The sequence below is a fragment of the Lipotes vexillifer genome, unplaced genomic scaffold (genome assembly GCF_000442215.2).
Source record: "Lipotes vexillifer unplaced genomic scaffold, Lipotes_vexillifer_v1.1 scaffold153, whole genome shotgun sequence".
Taxonomy (NCBI): Eukaryota; Metazoa; Chordata; class Mammalia; order Artiodactyla; family Lipotidae; genus Lipotes; species Lipotes vexillifer.
The window spans coordinates 4664679-4681370 of record NW_006774670.1 but is presented as its reverse complement, the minus strand read 5'-3'; the positions used below and the strand labels follow the sequence as shown (position 1 = coordinate 4681370).

Sequence of the window (16692 nt, the reverse complement as noted above, 5' to 3'; positions counted from 1 at the left end):
ATTCACTATATATTCACAGGATGACCTTTGTTCCCTGCTTCCTACCCCCAGCTCACCCATTGTTCCATAAAGCTCAGGGCTGGGTGGGTAAAGAACAAGAAATAGGATAGATGGAAATTGATGGGTGGTGAGGGTACAAGAGGGAATGAGCAGGGAGAAAAGACTGGACATATCTGATACCATTTTTTTTTTAAACCAGAAAACAAGAACAATGGAATAAAAATACTTGTTTGCACATATTCTATATTCACCATGAATTTTACCTGCCCTTCATTTATATTCTAAGATGATGCATTTTATTTCACTGGAATTATTGTAATGAAAGATCGTTTTTTGAAATGGGAACTGAAAATGTGGATTCTGTAACAATAATCACTGTATTTATAGGTATAATGATAATAAGTACCATTCTATTGCTTTTATACAATGTAGTAGAGCCAAAATTTTATATGTGTCTTTTTAATTTATCCTTACATTTTATACTGTTTACAGTCTTCTAGACATATTACTTTCTGAACACCAGAATCCAGGACAATGCACTTAAAAGTGGGTCAATAATCACTTAATAAGTAAATGAATGACTGACGTTCTTACAAACTGGACATAACTGACATTCATCATTTCACTTTTGGTGAGTATATTGTGGGTTTATATTTACTCACACAGATTGGTAAGTGTAGGAAAATAGCTTCAAATTTAGATGAGAACAAGACCCCTTCACTTTCTGAGATCATTTCTTTATTTTTTCTTGTTTAGAAGATAGTTTGAAAGTGCTTGTTAGAAGATAGTTTTCTTAGTGGAAAGTGACTCAAAAATGAAGTCTCAGTTCAAGGCCTCCTTTTTATAAAAAAGGAAGTGAGTATGAGGTAAACTGTATAAACAAAGTACCGCAGAGATGAAACTTAAACCAGGAAGAAACATGCCATCAATGTGCTTGATGAGAACACATGTGTCATGTGAAGAGACATGACAAATACAGCCCTCCTTAAATTACTTTTGGCCATGGTAATCTCGTTCATTTTAATTTTGCCAGAATATTTCAAGACACCAAACGGTGAGTATTTAATTACAATCTATTTTTTCTTTTTTAATTTTTAAAACTTATATCAGCTAATGGTTACAGGAAAGGCCTTTTTTTTTGAGTACATGTTGTGGGGGCTGAAGTTCTATGCCTGAAAAGCTAATAAAATGAGATTGCAATTTTAGTTGACTGTTATATAGTACAGTATAGTACAGTACTTACAGTACTTAAGTATTGTAGCATACAATAATGAAATGAAAAAATGAAAAGAAATACTTGAAATCTGTAGTCTAGCTTTCAAACATTGAGTTTACAATAATCTCATCATATGATTTTGCTCTTTGAAAGTTTCCTTCAAAACAGTTTTAATTATGTTTTTACATTCTGGAATTATTTTATAAAGAAAGTAACCTTTACTATGTTAAAAATGCTTGAATTCCCTCTATCACAACTATTTCACACACATCACTTACTGTCACTTTATGGAAATGTATTTAGATTTTTTTCAAAATAAGATGGGTGCAAATTTAAGCAGGTGTATGCCTGTGAATATTTGCAACTAGAGAAAAATGGAACAGAATTAGCTTTGTGTATATTTCAGAAAATTGTGATATTGCTGAAACCTAGGGTAGGAAAATAAATAAATGTAAATTTAAACTATGTTTATGTGTCAGTAAAAGATTTGAAAAAATATTAGTGTGATTGTTTGAATGGTAATTGTGCTCCCTAGCATTTTATAAGAAGAAAAAGTAAAAAGAAAATGCTGTGTTCTATCATTAAAAAGTTATCATATGAATTTGATTAAAATCAGATAAAAGCTTATATTTCATGACTTTTTGCAATGATTATTTATTATTGCATATACATAATATTAAGGGGCCAGATGAAAATACTTTTGCTAATAACATTTGGTGACATATTGCAATGATTATTTAATATTGTATATACATGATGTAAAGTAGCAGATAAAATTTTTTTGATAAATAAACACTATGAATGTCCATTTTGTGAATAATTGAATTTTTCAAATTACTCTTGGTTTTCTGGCATTATGTTGCTTAGATTAAGCAATCATAGCATATATTTTAATTCTTGATTTCACTGAGTGAAAATATAAAAGGAATAGTTAGAATTGGAATGGGGATAACCTATTTCAATTTTTAAGCTATTGTGGGCTGAGTGGTAGCTCATTTAATAGCTGTCTAAGGTAGGTCAGATAGATGTATCTAGAACCTCCAAAGAAAATCAGATTGGATCTAATGAAAACCAGGTAATCAGTCTAAAAGATTTAATGATCTATTTGCTAAGTATTGGTTAGTGTTTTGTGAGAACTGGTGACTACAAGAGCATGTTAAAAGTTTTTCTTTTGGGGGCAGATGTCTCGACAATAATCAACCATCATTGATAATGATTTTGTACTCTTAGTTTCTTAACTGATTACAATAGCTTCCAATACTACCTTTACTGCCTCCTAAAATTTAAAATACCCAGTTCTCTTTTCCTTGTCCAAGAGCAACGTAGATATTTCCTCCAACTCTTTTTAGAGTGATGGATTTATCTGAGAATTTTGTTTCAAAGGAACTCTCCTTGGAACCAACAAACAAAACTGTTTGAAAACCACCATTTTGTCCTAATATCATTTTGTGGTAGAAGGAATTTTGCACAGAGCTGCCATAAATGAAAAGTTGATTCTTAGGCAAAATGTTTTACACACGCAATAGTGTAATAATAATGCTTTATATTTTATAATGGTTTATGGATCACCAGGAGCAAGTTTATATATCTTCATTTTATACAGTTCTATACTGATTAAACTAAGGGCACATAATTGTTTTGTCTTTTTAAAAAATAATATATATATATATATATATTTTAATTTAATTTAATTTAATTTATATACAGTTCTATACTGATTAAACTAAGGGCACATAATTGTTTTGTCTTTTTAAAAAATAATATATATATATATATATTTTAATTTAATTTAATTTAATTTTATTTATTTATTTTTTTGCGGTATGGGGGCCTCTCACTGTTGTGGCCTCTCCCGTTGCGGAGCACAGGCTCCGGACACGCAGGCTCAGCAGCCATGGCTCATGGGCCCAGCCGCTCCACGGCATGTGGGATCTTCCCAGACCAGGGCACGAACCCATGTCCCCTGCATCGGCAGGCGGACTCTCAACCACTGCACCACCAGAGAAGGCCTAAAATAATTTTTAATCACAATAAGTTGCCTTATGAAGTGAGTTGACTTGTTAACTGATGTATTTCATAAAATAAAATATCTAGTAAGATTATTTAGATGATAAGATAAAAGAGTTCCAGAAGTGCTAAAATTAACCTTGAGAGTTTCCCATGTAGTCTTACCCTTCCTATCAGTTACTTGTGTCTTTTTTCCATTCTTCTATTCACTTTAATTTCTAAGATAAATATTATAAAATGATTTTTACTTGCAAATTATTTATTGATACACTGTCTTTAACATGTCCAATGAATTCAAAAGGAATCTTAATGAGGAATAATGTATTCACCAGGTTTAATAGATTTGATTTCAAAATAATAAATCCTCTGAAGGCCTAAGTTAAAAATAGAACACTGTATTTGATCATTTTTCATCAAGAATGTATCTGAATAATCATTACACAGAATATTCAATTATTATAATTACATAGTATAAGCTATTTAGTCTAACTTTAGCAAAGATGGGGAACTTCTTTAATGGTGTTTGGGATTTCTAATGACTTTGCATTGGTTTGCACTGGCAAGATAGCTTATTCTAGTTTTCAGTTTATTGGAAAGGCAGCTTATACTAAGACACAGTAGTTAATATAACGGTTTCATACTCTTATATTGCATTAGATAATAGAGATATAAAAGGGTATGGATATGTTTTTATTCAGAGTTCTTGAAATTAAGGGAGCTGGGTTGTTCCAAATAAAAGATGTTTTACCAACCTGCTTTAGGTGGACTAACAGTGTTTAAGAGAGAGAGAGACCTGGTTAACTCATATAAATCTCAGTGATCTTTATTTATTCTTTCACTTATGAATAGTGTCTAACTGTACTAGGAACCCAAGGCTACAAAAATGAAGGCAATTCTTCCTTCAAAAAGTTTTCAGTCAAGGGGAGGACTGACTGGTAAATAATTAAATACAATACTGTAATCATGAAAATAGCAACGTTAAAAAGATGCAATGGGAACATAAAAGTTGCTTCCAGTCCTGTCTTGGGGAGGATGTTTCTTCCATTTTCATTCACAAAGAGAAATAACTGTCAGAGTTCTAATGATCACCTAATATTTCTCCTTAGCTACTTGCAGGAGCACTTTCTAAAAGAAGCAATTGTTATTGATTTTCAAATAAAATATACTCGTATTTATATCTCAGAAATTCTTGAAGCCAGAAATTTTAGTGAGTTATGTGAGTATATTCCTGACTATGGCGACAAGGACCAGGAATAGCACAGATGAAAACACCTCATACCTAATCTCATCTAGCTGTTTTGACTTCCTCTCTTACTTTTTTTTTTTTTTTGCGGTACGCGGGCCTCTCACTGTTGTGGCCTCTCCCGTTGCGGAGCACGGGCTCTGGACGCGCAGGCTCAGCGGCCATGGCTCACGGGCCCAGCCGCTCCGCGGCATGTAGGATCTTCCGGGACCGGGGCACGAACCCGTGTCCCCTGCATGGGCAGGCGGACTCCCAACCACTGCGCCACCAGGGAAGCCCCCCTCTCTTACTTTTAAGAGCCAAACTGACATACACTATGTTTACCAGCTTTCATTTCCCTTCCACTTCACACTTTCTGATGGAAATGGCTGTATAGTGAGCAGTGAAATGGAAGAAAACAAAGGATAAAGGAACCTCAAATACTTACAAACTATAGGATAAACCCTGAAGTATATGAGCGTATGTACATATTACTTATGTCTATATTATAAAGACCAGTGTAATCAGGGTAACTGCAATTAATTTGAGAAATTCTTATCTTAGTTCTCAAAAAATGGGCACTTTATTTTCTTATTGGCTGATGCATTAATAATTTAATCAGTAATCCCCAATCAGGTTTGGGATATAGTCATGACTATTAAAAAAAGTTTTTAAAAAGCTTAAAATATTTATACATACATATGCAGGTACTATATACCAAGTACTTTTACATATAATAACTCATTTTAACTCATTAAAGATTTCAACTCATTAATGGTGAAGCATCATTCTGAAGGGAGACTATTCTGAAAATCTACAGGAAGAAGGAATAAGCCTAGATGGATAAGTTTGCTTTTTTTTTTAATATTTTATTTTTTACTGAATTTTCTGAATCATTATAGTTTTAAAATGGCTACTAATGAACATGGTATTTTTACATATATATCTTAGACATACGTACTGGCAAAAAAAATACTGCTGAAAATAATGCTTTTCACTGCTTTGGCAGAATTGGCCTTATTCTCTCATAGGTGAGGTTACAATACCAATAACCCTTGCTTGGGAAGCTTTCTCACTACATGTCTCATTCATTTGCATTGGTAGATAAATGTTCTCTTGGAATATCTTTTTTGTTTTTATAGAAAAAATGACTTTCTCTAAAACATTAATATGGTAATGTATATTCCCCTTATACCGCTCTGTTTCTTTTCTCCATAGCACTTACTACCTATATTATTTACTTATTTATTGTTTATATTTACTGTTGCCCAATTTCTCCAAATAGAATGTAAGCTCAATGAAAATGAGGGTTTTTTGTCTGTTTTGTTCATATTTCAAGCACTTAGGACATACCCGCCACATTAGAAGGCACTCAATTTGTGCTTAGGTGAAATTTCTGAGTCATATTGTAAAGGAAATTAAAAATATTATAAAGGAAATAAAAAAGAAAATGCTTTCTGGAAGGAAGTATTTCCCATCAGACCCTCACAACCATCTTTTAATTTAGGTAGGCCAGGCATTATTATCCTCATCTTACATTTTTGAAACATAAAATTTCACCACAAACCTAGAACTTTTAGGTTGTGCAGCCTCTGAAATTTATTTCACAGAATCTCTTACATAAAAGATATGCATCACTTTACCCTGAATCATTTACCTACCATTTTTTTCCCCAATGGAGAATTTCACAGTGTGCATTTACTTTCCTTGTTTTGACAAATAAAACCAGTAGTCTCTTTCTTATGTCCCAAACCTGCCATTCAAATACTGCGACCATAGGTTAAAAGTGATCTCAAACCTTGCCCTTTCCTCCTAGGAAATATTTTATATTGTCTTTCCCAAATGATCTCTGAATAAATCCATATTCTCTCTAGACTGCCCTTTTCCTAATCTGGTTAACACCATGGATGTATCATCCATATACAACATGATATTTTTTCACCCTTTCCTGCTCAATATTGCTAGAGAAGCTTCAACTATTGTACTCAAATGGAAATATAATTAAGTTTTTGCTATTGAAATTGATACTCTTTTGAGTCTATGCCAGTTGTTAAAGAAGAAGACCTGTGACCAAAGGAAAGCAATATATATTAACTAACGTCTTTGTAAATTAGGCAGCTAAGCCATGAACTTCTATCCTGGCAACCAATATGCATATTTTAATTCTTGTGGAATAGAAATTTATCATGGCATATCTTTTATGCAGTTTATGTGGTTAGAGACAAGAATTTTTTAATTAAAAATTTAAAATTTAAGTATAATTGACTTACCATATTATATTAGTTTCAGGTATACAACATAGTGATTTGATATCTTTATATATTACAAAATGATTGCCACAATAAGTCTAGTTACCATCTGTCACCATAGAAAGTTTTTACAATATTATTGCTTATATTCCCTATGCTGGACATTACATCCCTGAGAGTTAATCTCTCTCATCTATTTCACTCTTCCCCTCACCTCTCTCCCCTCTAACAACTACCAGTTTGTTCTGTATGAGTCTGTTTCTGTTTTGATATGTTTGTTTTGTTTTTAGATTCCACATATAAGTGAAATAATACATTATTTGTCTTTCTCTGTCTGACTGATTTTACTTACATAATACCCTCTGGGTCCATCCATGTTGTCATAACTGTCAAGATTTCGTTATTTTCTATGGCTGAGCAATATTCCATTGTATATACGATTGACCCTTAAACAACACAGTTGTTAGGGGTGCTGACTCTCCTTAAAGTAAAAAATCCATGCATAACTTATAATTGGCCCTCCAAATACGCAGTTCCTCCACACCCACCCACTGTTCTGCATCTGCAGATTCAACCAACTGTGGATCTTGTATTACTGTAGTATTTACTATTGAAAAAAATCCATGTAGAAGTTTGGACCCATGCAGTTCCAAACCTGTGTTGTTCAAGGGTCAACTGTGTATAACACATATTGTTCATCTATTCATCTGTCGATGGATACCTAGGTTGCTTCCATATCTTGGCTATTGTAAATAATGCTGCAATGAATATAGGGATGCATATATCTTTTCAAATTAGTATTTTTGTTTTCTTTGGAAAAATACCCAGAAATGGAATTGTTGGATCATATGGTAGTTCTGTTTTGATTTTTTGAGTAACCTCCATACTATTTTCCATAGTGGCTGCACCAGTTTACATTCCCACCAGTAGTGCACAAGGGTATCCTCTTCTTCACATTCTTGCCAACACTTATTTGTTGTATTTTTATAACAGCCATTCTGACAGGTGGTATCTTATTGTGGTTTTGATTTGCATTTACCTGATGATTAGTGATGTTGAGCATCTTTTCATGTGACTGTTGGCCATCTGTATGTCTTCTTTGGAAAATGTTATTTGGGTCCTTGGCCCATTTTTAATTTAGTTGTTGGATTTTTTGCTGTTGAATTGTATGAGCTCTTTGTGATATTAATCCCTTATCAGATACACTGTTTGCAAGTATCTTCTCTCATTCAGTAGGCAGCCTTTTCATTTTGCTGATATTTTCCTTCACTGTGCAAAAGCTTTTTAGTTTGACATAGTCCTGTTTATTTTTGCCTTGGCTTCCCTTGCCTGAGGAGACAGATCCAAAAATATTAATAAGACCAATATCAAAGAACTTACTGTCTATGTTTTCTTCTGGAAGATTTATGGTTTTAAGTCTTACATCGAAGTCTTTAATCCATTTTCAGTTCATTTTTGTATATGGTGTGAGAAAGTACTCCAGTTTGATTCTTTTGCATGTATCTGTCCAGTTTTTCCAACACTGTTTATTGAAGAGGCTGTCTTTTCCTCATTGCATATTCTTGCCTCCTTTGTCATAGATTAATTGACCATTTAAGTGTGGGTTTATTCCTGGGCTCTCTATTCTGTTCCATTGATCTATGTATCTGTTTTGTGCCAGTAATACTCTTTGATTACTGTAGCTTTGTAGTATAATTTGAAATCAGGGAGTGTGATACCTCAAGCTTTTCTTTTTTAAGATTTTTTTTTTTTAAACTATCCGGGGTCTTTGTGGTTCCATACAAATTTTAGAATTATTTGTTCTAGTTCTGTGAAAAATGCCACCTTGCATCTCTGGGATAAATCCCACTTGATCATGGTGTATGATCCTTTTAATGTATTGTTGACTTTGGTTTGCTAATATTTTCAGTGATATTGGCCTATAATTTTCTTTTTGTTTTTGGTGGTGTCTTTATCTGGTTTTGGTATCAGAGTGATGCCGTCCTTGTAGAATGAGTTTGGAGGCATTCCTTCCCTTTAAATTTTCTGAAATAGTTTAAGTAGGATAGGTATTAACTCTTTTTAAATGTTGGGTGGACTTTACCTGCAAAGCTCTCTGGTCCTGGACTATCGTTTGTTGGGAGTTTTAAAATTACTGATTCAATTTCATTATTGCTAATCAGTCTGTTCATACTTTCTATTTCTTCCTGATTTGGTCCTGGGAGATTGAACATTTCTAGGAATTTATCCATTTCTCTAGGTTGTCCTTTTTATTGGTATATAATTGTTTGTACTAATTTCTTATGATCGCTTTGTATTACTGTGATGTTGGTTGTAACTATTCTGATTTTATTTATTTGGGCTCTCTCTCCTTTTCTCTCTCTTTGTAAAATTTTATTTATTTATTTATTTAGTTATTTATTTAATTTATGGCTGCGTTGGGTCTTCGTTGCTGTGTACAGGCTTTCTCTAGTTGCGGCGAGCAGGGGCTGCTTTTTGTTGCAGTGTGAGGGCTTCTTATTGTGGTGGCTTCTCTTGTCTCAGAGCATGGGCTCTAGGCACGCAGTCTCAGTAGTTGTGGCACACGGGCTTAGCTGCTCCACGGCATGTGGAATCTTCCTGGACCAGGGCTCGAACCCATGTCTCCTGCATTGGCAGATGGATTCTTAACCACTGTGCCACCAGGGAAGCCCTCCTCTTCTCTTGATAGTCTGGTGAAAGGGTCATCAATTTTATTTATCTTTTCCAAGAACCAGGTCTTAGTTTCATTGATCTTTTCTTTTTTTTTTTTTTTTTTTTAGTCTCAATTTCATTTATTTCTGCTCTGATCTTTATGATTTTTTTTCCTTCTGCTAACTTTGTCTTCCTTTTCTGGTTCCTTTAGGTGTAAGGTTAGATTGTTTACTTATTTTTCTTGTTTCCTGAGGTAAGCTTATATTGCTATAAACTTTCCTTTTAGAACTGCTTTTGCTGCACCCCATAGATTTTGGGTTGTTGTGTTTCCATTTTCATTTGTCCAGGTATTTTTTGATTTCCTCTTTAATTTCTTCAGTGACCCATTGGTCACTTAGCAGCATATTGTTTGGCCTCCATGTGTTTGTGTTTTTTGCAGTTTTTTTCTTGTAGTTGATTTCTAGTCTCACACTGTTGTAGTCAGAAAAGATGCTTGATAAGATTTCAATCTTCTTAAATTTACTGAGACTTGTGTTGTGGAGTAGCATGAGATCTATCTTGGAGAACATTTTATGTTCACTTGAAGAGAATGTGTATTCTGCTGCTTTTCTATGGAATGTTTTATGTATATCTATTAAGTCTGTCTGCTCTAATCTGTTGGCCAGGGTTTCCTTATTGATATTATGGCTGTATGATCTGTCCATTGATGTAAGTGCGGTGTTAAAAGTCCCTCACTGTTGTTGTGTTACTGTCAATTTCTCTCTTTACATTTGTTAATATGTGCTTTATGTACTTAGGTGCTCTTATGTTGGGTGCATATGTGTTTAGAGTTGTTTTACCTTCTTGGATTGATCCCATTATCATTACATAATGTTCCTCTTTGGCTCTTGTTATAGTCTTTGTTTTGAAGTCTATTTTGTCTTATATAATTATTGCTACCTCAGTTTTTTTTTTCATTTGCATGGAGCAATCTTTTCCATCCCCTTACTTTCAGTCTGCGTATGTCTGTAGATCTGAAGTGAGTTTCTTGTACGCAGCATATATATGGGTTTTGTTTTTGTATGCATTCAGCCATGCTATATCTTTTTTGTTTTTTTATTGCGATATGCAGGTCTCTCACTGTTGTGGCCTCTCCCGTTGCGGAGCACAGGCTCCAGACGTGCAAGCTCAGTGGCCATGGCTCATGCGCCTAGCTGCTCCGCGGCATGTGGGATCTTCCCAGACCGGGGCACAAACCTGTGTCCCCTGCATCGGCAGGCAGACTCTCAACCACTGCGCCACCAGGGAAGCCCATGCTATATCTTTTGATTGGAGCATTTAGTCCACTTAAATTTAAAGTAATTAGTGATAGGTATGTACTTACTGACATTTTGTTAATTGTTTTGGAGTTGTATTGCAGTCCTTTTTTGTTCCTTTCCTCTTCTTTTGCTCTCTTGTGATTTGATGATTATCTTTAGTGTTATGTTTGGGTTCCTTTTTCGTTTTTTGTATGAGAATCTATTATAGATTTTTGGTTAGTAGTTACCAAGAGGTATATATGACAACCTATAATATATGTAATTGTTTTAAGTTGATGATCTTTATGTTTGCATGTATTATAATAACCCTGCATTTTTACTATCCCCCAAATGTTTAATGCCTTTGACATCATATTTTACATTTTTTTTTTGTTTTGTGTATCCCTTAACTACTTATTGTAGATATAGATGATTTTACTACTTTTGTTTTTTAACCATCATAATATAAGTGGTTGATCTACTGTTTGCTTTCACCAATGGGATTTTTCCTTTTGTAACTTCGTATTTCTAGTTGTGGTCTTTTTTTTCCACTTAGAGAAGTCCGTTTAATATTTCTTGTAAAGCCAGTTTAATGGTTCTGAACTCTTAGCTTCTGCTTATCTGTAAAACTCTTTATATTTCCTACAAATCTGAATGATAGCCTTGCAGGATAGAGTGTTCTTGGTTGTAGATTATTTTCCTTTCATCATTTTGAATATATCCCTTCTGGCCTGCAAAGTTTCTGCTGAAAAGTCAGCTGAGAGTTTTATGGGAGTTTCCTTATACGTAACTAGTTGCCTTTCCCTTGCTGATTTTAAGATTCTCTTTATCTTTAATTTTTGCCATTTTAATTATAATGTATCTTGGTGTGGACCACTTTGGGTTCATCTTATTTGGGACTTTCTGTACTTCTTGAACCTGGATGTCTATTTCCTTTCCCAGGTTAGGAAATTTTTAGCTATTATGTCTTCAAATAAATTATCTGCACATTTCTCTCTTTCTCTATTCCTGGGATCCCTATAATGCAAATATTAGTATGCTTGAAGTTGAAAAAAATTCCTTTTTCAGTTCAACTTGGATGATTTCCACTACTTTGTCTCCTAATCTTTTTCTCCATATCATCTAATCTATTGTTGACTCCTTCTAGTGTGTTTTTTATTTGTTATTGTATTCTTTAGCTTTTGGGTTCTTCTTTATATTTTCTCTTTGTTAAACCTCTCACTGTGTTCATTTATTCTTCTGAGTTCATTGAGCATCTTTAAGATCATTGCCCTGAATTCTTTATTGGGTAGATTGCTTATCTCAACTTCACTTAGTTCTTCTGGAATTTTGTCTTTTTCCTTTGCTTGGAACATATTCCTCTGTCTCCAGATTTTGCCCAGTTTTCTGTGTTTATTTAGTATTTGTTAGGCCATTTACATTTCCCAATCTTGGAGAAGTGGCCTTATGTAGGAGAAGTCTCACGGGGCCCAACAGAACACTCTTTCATGGTCACTGGAGCTATATGCTCTGTGGGTACTTCCTACTTGGCTGTGTGGGCCCTTCCGTTGTTTTGGGGCCAACTACTGTTTGCACTCTGGTAGGCGGGGCTGGCCCCTGGCTGGTTGGCTGCCAGGCTCTGCTTGTGTGGTAGCTGCTGGCCAGCTGGTGGAGCCAGGTCCTGATGCAGCTGGCTGTGAGGCCTGCGGGAGCCTGGTGCTAGTGGCTGGCCTGCTAGTGGGTGGGTAAGCCCCTGATGCTAATAGGCTGGAGGGAGGACTCCAAAATGGCACTTTCCAGCACCTGTGTTCTTGTGGTAGAATGAGCTCCCAAGAATGGCTGCCACCAGCATCTACGTCCAGCAAGAATCTCAGGTGCTTCCCACGTCGCTGGGAGGCTCTCCAGGATCAGCCTGACCCAGGCTTCTTTCAAGCCTACTTCTGTGCTGAGACTTGGGGGGTGTGAGATTTTCAGTGGAGTCTCTGTTTCCTACAGCCCTCTGACTCTCCCATATGTAAATCTCTCTGGCCTTCAAAACCAAGTGTTCTGGGGGCTCATGTTTTTGGTGCAGAAACCCTGGGCTAGGGAACCCAAAGTGGGGCTCAAACCCCTTGCTCCTTGGAGAGAACCTTTGCAGTTGTGATTATGCTCCCATTTGTGGGCCACCTACCTGGAGGCATGGCCTTGACTGTGCCACGTCTCTGCTCCTCCTTCCCATCTAATTGTGCTTTCTTCTCTGTATCTTTAGTTGTGAAAAATCTTTTCTGCTAGTCTTCAGGTTTTTCTCATTGATAGTTGACCTATAAATACCTGTAATTTTCGTGTGCCCATGGAAGGATGTGAGCTCAAGATCTTCCTACTCTGCCATCTTGTCTACACCTCTGGCAGCTAATATCTTTAAATTGTTGAATTTAGCTACAGAATATCCAGTAATGATGAAAGATCTTTAGAAACAATTGGCTACATTTTGTCTGGTTTGACTATTTTTTAAAAGACATAATTTACATATAATAAAATGGAAAGGTCTTAAGTGTTCAGTTTCATGAATTTTCACAGTTGTATGCACCTATCTATCACCCCATACAAGGTACAGATTGTCATCACTCTGAGGAAGATTCCTTCTGCTCTTTCCGATCAACTCTCCTTCCAACCCCAAGGCAACTTTCTGGCCTAGCTCACCATAGTTTAGTTTTGTCCCTTCTTATACTTCGTATTTTTTTAAAAATATATTTATTTAGTTGGCTGCACCAGGTCTTAGTTGCGGCCTGCAGGAACTACTGCCCTGACCAGAGGACTGAACCCAGGCCCGCTGCACTGGGAGCATAGGGTCTTAACCACTGGATCACCAGTGAAGTCCCTTATACTTTGTAAAAATGGAATAATCACAAAGTATCTACTTTTGGTCTGGCTTCTTTAGCTTAGTATAATGTTTCTGAGATTCATCCATGTTATTGAGTGTATCAGTAGTTCCCTTCTGTTTATTGCCAAGTAGCCCATTGTCCAAATGCACTACAATTGTCCTTTCAACCACTGGGTTGTTTCCAGTTTTTTGCTATTATAAAAATGTGGTTATGAACATTCTTCTACAGATCTTTGAATAAATATATGTCTTCATTTCATTGGATAACCATCTAGTAGTGAAATAGCTGAGTATATTTAATTTTATAAAAAATCACCAAATGCTTCTCCAGAGGAGTTGTACTCACTATAACTCATGGTAAAATTTATCTTCTCTGGTTTATATCTAATATATTGGAGCAATAACACTTAGAATATATATATTGTCTGAAATAATCCATGCTTCCTTAGAGTTCCCTGACAACGGATTAACAGAGGAATAACCTAGGTATTGGGAAAATGTGACATAAAGTAGTTTCTGGAGCTCCTATTGTGGGCCAAACAATGAAGATTTTATTATAAATTCTCACTTACTTTTGAAGGTCAACAGATAGATGAGACTTCTGTTCTTGCACTCATACTTTAAAAAACACTTCTGGCACAACATATCTAAAAATATGAGATTAAACATATTAAAAACTTTAAAAATACATAGTTGAACTGATAAGAAAATAAAAAAACTCCTTAAAGATGGAAAATGACTAGAAATTACAAATCTAGGTAGATAAGCAAGAGTGAAGAAATTGGTCACCTCAGGAGCATCTACCAATTCCTGGTGGCTAGAGTCTCAGTTTCATTGGGCCATACATGGGCAGGACATGTAAGTCTGGGACCCAAAAGATGATATGCTCCATGAAAGAGTAATCAAGGAAAATAACCTGTTGGTTTGTAAGTAAATTTTGTAAGGAAAAAATTCCTTTGAGAGTCTGTGAACACAAGATGGTCATAATTTGGATACTGAGGGTCATTGTCTATGAGGTGTGAAAAGCCCAATCCAAAAATTTAATTTAAAGTGATTTTGGATTAATGGTGCCATTAGACATCAAGTAGAGGCAAACACAATCCTCTCTGGAGGAAAATACCTTCAAACCAGATCTCAGATATTCCTGAATAAAATTCTAAGGAACATGTGCTACTATCAAAAATCATAAAACATAGTAAGACTCCAGTTGACAAGAGTCAACAGAAACAACAAATATAATCGGATCTTTAAAGAATTCAGATATCAGAATTATGAGATATAAAATATAAAATAAGTATTTAATTTGTTTCAATACATTAAAAATGGTATCAAAATGTATGATTAAGAAACAAGATTATTAAATATAACCAGGCAGATATGAAAAAGAACCCTACTAGAAATTCTAATTATGAAAATATAATAATTTGACGTAGAAACACAAGGAACGCAATAAATAGATTAGATGCAACTGAATAATGAATTAATGAAGTGGAATGTAGATGTAAGGAAATTACTTAGAACACATTTCAGAGAACCAAAGAAATAGAAAATGTGAAACAGAGTTGAGTTAGAAATAGCTCTCCATGGGAGAACAAAGGGAGATATTTCTAATTAAACCTATGAAGGGAGGGAAGAGACAGAATGGGGAAAATGTTTGTAGAGATGTGGCTGATAATTTTACAGAAGCAATGAAGGACTCAAGTCCTCAGATTCAGGAAACCCAATAAATTCTAGATAGAATAAATAAAAAGAAATTCTGTAGAACATGAAACCTAAAGAGATCTTAAAAATAACCAGAGATAAAGGCAGACTGTCTTCAAAGGAACAATAGTTAGGCTGAGAACTCACTTCTTGAAAGCAACAGTGAAAATCAGAAGGCAATGGAATAATGTCTGCTAAATGCTGGGGGAAATTATTGTCAATCTAGAATTGGTGAGATATATATCTTCAGATGAACAAAAACAGGGAGTGTATAATCAGCAGATCCTCAGTGCAGGAACTGCTAGAGAATTAATTTCAGGAGAAAGAATATAATCCCAGGAGAAAAGACAGAGGTGAAAGAAGTGGCAGGAAAAGAACCCTCAACAACAATTATAAACATATGAGTAAATATAAATAAATCTTGAAAATATTACTGTATAAAACAAAATTCACTACTAATTTGTGTGTCAATGAAAAAACAAGGTAGAACTAAAATGTTGTACAAAAATAGCATTTAAGTCAGGAAGGATGTGATCAGAGTTAAAGTATTGTAAGATCCTTATATTGTTTGAAAGAGGGTAACATTATTGATTGGCTTTAGATTTGTTAAGGATGCCTGTTAAAAATTACTAAAATAATAGAAATATAGTGTCTAACCTGCAAATAACTAAAGGGAAAAACAATGGAATTTAAAAAATCATTAAATCAATAGATAGCAAGAAAGGTAATAGGGAAAGTGGTAAAAATAGAAAGCACTAAATAATATGATGGAGTTAAATCCATCCAAAGCTTCTGGAAGCTGCCTGCTTTCCTTGGCTTGTGGCTTCCTTCCATCTTCAAAACCTGTTGAGTTTTTCTCCCATCTGACACATGTATGATTACATTATGCCCACCCAGATAATCCAGGATAATGTCCTTATTTTAAGAACAGCTCATTAGCAACTTGAATTCCATCTTTTGCCTTAATTCCTCTTTGCCATATAATATAACATATTCACAGGTTCTGGGAATTAGGATATGGACATCTTAGAGAGGCCATTATTCCGCCTACTAAAACTGAATAATCAAAAATGAGAAGGCACAAGTAACAAATGTTAGGAATGAAAAAGGGACATAGAAATTTAAAATATAATGAGATTATTATGAATAACTTTAAGTCAATAAAGTTAAAATATAAAGACACATTTCTAGAAAAATATAACTTACCAAAACTTACTTGGGAAGAAATGGAAAACCCAAGAATCATACAGCAATAAATAAAATTGAACCAGTGGTTTAATTTTCCTGAAAAAGCATTAGGTTCAGATGTTTTTATATGCAAGTTTTGTCAAATTTTCAAGAAATGGATTGAACAGATAAATGCAATTTTATTTTTATTTTATTTATTTATTTATTTTAACATCTTTATTGGAGTATAATTGCTTTACATTGTTAGCTTCTGCTGTATAACAAAGTGAATCAGCTATACGTATACATATATCCCCATATCCCCTCCCTCTTGCATCTCCCTCCCACTGTCCCTATCCCAC

The 16692-nt window shown here is 34.7% G+C and overlaps 1 protein-coding gene across 1 annotated transcript in view; it reads left to right on the top strand.

The window, feature by feature from the left end:
- The first annotated feature begins 928 nt into the window (after positions 1 to 928).
- TMEM156 (transmembrane protein 156) overlaps positions 929 to 16692 on the top strand; it is a 50548-nt gene continuing 34784 nt past the window's right edge. The window contains exon 1 of the mRNA XM_007449412.1: positions 929 to 1054. Within this exon, the coding sequence (XP_007449474.1) occupies positions 967 to 1054 (88 nt within the window). The 5' untranslated portion in view covers positions 929 to 966. The remainder of the gene's footprint in view (positions 1055 to 16692) is intronic.